General features: G+C 37.3%; 1 protein-coding gene across 1 annotated transcript; it reads left to right on the top strand.

The window, feature by feature from the left end:
* Positions 1 to 2,164: 2,164 nt before the first annotated feature.
* LOC142172489 (uncharacterized) lies at positions 2,165 to 2,593 on the top strand. Its single transcript, XM_075236118.1, has one exon. It carries the CDS (start codon positions 2,165 to 2,167, stop codon positions 2,591 to 2,593), a length of 429 nt encoding a protein of 142 aa, XP_075092219.1.
* The last annotated feature ends 837 nt before the right edge of the window (positions 2,594 to 3,430 follow it).

The raw sequence follows: 3,430 nt of genomic DNA on the forward strand, positions 1-3,430 counted from the left end.
ACCGATGCACACCCCTAGTCTATATAGACGATATGCTCGTTAAAACTCAGCATTCAGGAGATCATATATCATGCTTGTCTGATACGTTTTAGATCTTGCGAAAATTCAATATGAAATTAAATCCGGAGAAATGTGCATTCGGTGTTGCATCAGGTAAGTTTTTGAATTTTCTTGTTTCTAACCGTGGTATTGAAGTGAATATCGCATAGATTAAGGCCATTGAAGAAATTCCTGACATGCTTAGAAGCAAAAAAGAAGTGCAGAGGTTGACAGGAAGAATTGCAACCTTGGGAAGATTCATTTCTAAATCATCAGAAAAGTGCTTTAAATTCTTTTTAGCTCTTAAAAAGCAAGATCATTTCGAATGGAATGAGGAATTTCAACATGCACTCAAAAATTTGAAGACATACTTATCAAATCCGTCATTGCTCGCAAAACCAAAGGCTGGGGAAAGACTGCTCATCTACCTTGCTGTCTCAGAAGTAGCGGTAAGTGCTGTTTTAGTCTGTGAGGACCAAGGTAAACAATCTCTGATCTATTATGTCAACAAATCTTTATTAGATACGGAGACGCGGTATCCTCAATTAGAAAAGCTTGCACTTGCATTAATCATAGCATCTAGATAATTAAGGCCTTATTTTCAATGTCATCCTATTGCTGTAGTAACTGCTTATCCATTACGCAATATATTACACAAGCATGAGTTATCAAGTAGGTTAGCCAAGTGGGCTATAGAATTAAGTGAATATGACATCACATACTAGCCTAGAACTGCGATAAAATCTCAAGTATTAGCTGATTTTGTGGCTGATTTTAGCCAAGGGAAGCAATTAGAAACAAAAAAAGAATTGAAGGTATTCAACGGATCTAATCCGGGAATTTGGACCTTATTTACTGATGGTTCATCTAATGTAAAAGGCGCAGGCTTAGGGATTGTTTTGGTACCACCTACGGGTGAAACCATTCGACAAGCCATTAAATGTCATTCTATAACTAACAATGAGGCAGAGTACGAAGCTGTGATTGCAGGTTTAGAACTGGCACGAGAACTTGACATTAATCAGATTATAATCAAAAGCGATTCACAGCTCGTAGTTAATCAAATGCTGGGGACTTATACGGCCAGGGAAGTACGGATGCAGCAATACTTAGAGAAAGTACGGGATCTGATCATACAATTCCAAACTTGGAAGGTTACACAAATACCAAGAGATGAAAATGTCGAGGCGGATGCCCTAGCTAATCTCGCATCTGCGGCAGACGTGGCAAGCAATGAAAATGCTTCTGTAGTTCATTTGTTTCATTCAGTACTTGATCTAGATAAAAATGAGGTAAATTTTAATAACTTAACGGGATTGGAGGAATGAGATTGTTGCTTTTTTGCAGTATGGAACCGTCCCTGAAGACAAGAAAAAAAAGCTCACGCGCTTCGAAAAAAGGCTGCTCGATATTGTTTAAAGCAAGGCAATCTTTATCGAAAAATGTTTGGTGGTCCCTTAACAAGATGCCTCGGACCTTCTCAGACAGAATACGTAATGAGAGAAATACACGAGAGGCATTGTGGGAATCACGCAGGAGGAAGATCACTGGTAAGAACCATAATTAGGGCATGTTATTATTGGCCCAAAATGGAAGAAGAAGCGGAAAATTTCGTGGCTAAATGTGATAAATGCCAAAGGTACGGTAATAACATGCATAGACCTGCAGAGTTGTTACATCCGGTTATTGCTCTATGTCCATTTATGAAATGGGGGATGGATTTCGTGGGTCCACTACCACAAGCAAAAGGACAGGTAAAATTCTTGCTCGTACTCACTGACTATTTTACTAAATGGGTGGAGGCAGGAGCATTCAAACAGGTGCGAGCAAAAGAAGTTAGAGATTTTATTTGGCGGAATATCATATGCCGATTTGTGTGCCAAAGGAAATCGTGTGTGATAATGGCCCTCAATTTATAGGCACACAAATCACGGAGTTCTTTCAAAGTTGGCAGATCAAAAGGATTACATCCACACCTTATCATCCGGTGGGTAATGGACAAACTGAGTCAACAAACAAAGTCATTATCAACAATTTAAAGAAGCATTTAGAGGAATCCAAAGGTAATTGGCCAAAACTGTTACCTGGTGTTTTATGGGCATACCGCACAATAACAAAAACAAGCATGGGAGAAACACTATTTTCATTAGTTTATGGAGCTGAAGCTTTAATTCCAGTTGAGATAGGAGAGCCAAATATAAGATTTACACAAACGTCAAAAGAGTCTAATGATGAAGAAATGCACATAAATCTTGATCTACTTGAAGGAAAAAGGGAAGCTGCATTAATTGGAATGGCAGCACAAAAGCAGGTCATAGAACGATACTACAATCGAAAATCACGCCTAAGATTCTTTAAGATTGGGGACTTCGTGCTCAAAAAGGGTTTTCAATCTACGAAGGCAGCTAATACGGGGAAATTAAGTCCAACCTGGGAAGTACCCTACTGGATTCATGATATCGCAGGGAAAGGAGTATACGAGCTGGAAACGATGGATGGCAAGATACTACCTTCACATTGGAATGTTGTTCACCTGAAGAGATATTATTTCTAAAAGAATACCCAAGGTCAGGTATCCATATTTTAAAATTTAATTTTTGAATTGTTAAAATTTTACTAACGATTTTAGATGATAGGCAAAAAGCTAGCTCGTACTAAATGATGAATCACGACCTGCAAGGCATATGAAATCAATTAAAATTCCCGGTCTAGGGTTTACAACTATTCTGATAGAAATTCAGATGGGTTAAACAGTCTTCATCTATAATCGTACCTCTGAGTCCCGTGTGTTTTTCCTTTTCAAGGAAAGGACTAATGAGAGGAACAATCAAGTGCTCGAGGCTTCATACTTCAACGCTCAAACATTTGGGGGACTATATAATATACACAGACATGTGTATACAGAAGGCAAAGAAGATTGGGAAATAATCAGAGATCAAGCCTGAAAAGTTCACTCATTAAACGAGTCAAGAGCAGAGTAAAGTCACGAGCAAGGCCAAAGAAAAACCTTATCGTAGTGGGGTAAAGGCAATGTACTGAAATGAGTTATAAGTAAAAACCTTATGTTCATTTTCTTTTTTGAAATCTGTTATAAGAAAAACAGTTACGAGAAAGTTATAAAAGTAATTCAAATACATGTAAAGTGTTACTCAAAACTTGACAAAGTTCGACAAAGTTCAAATAAACACTTGTCAAAGTTATTTCAAGAAACATGTGTATTCCTATTTCTTTTATCTTATATTAACACCATTATGAAGTTGAGACGTCTTCTTCATTAAGTGTCGAATATAAAAGGGCCCTCTTTTATAAAATTCATGATTAATTCAAGTATTCATGAAGTTAGAAAAAACATGCAAGTTATTCAGTAAGTCTTTAAAAATAAAGGCAAGAA

The sequence above is a fragment of the Nicotiana tabacum genome, chromosome 18 (genome assembly GCF_000715075.1).
Source record: "Nicotiana tabacum cultivar K326 chromosome 18, ASM71507v2, whole genome shotgun sequence".
In the NCBI taxonomy this organism is placed as follows: domain Eukaryota; kingdom Viridiplantae; phylum Streptophyta; class Magnoliopsida; order Solanales; family Solanaceae; genus Nicotiana; species Nicotiana tabacum.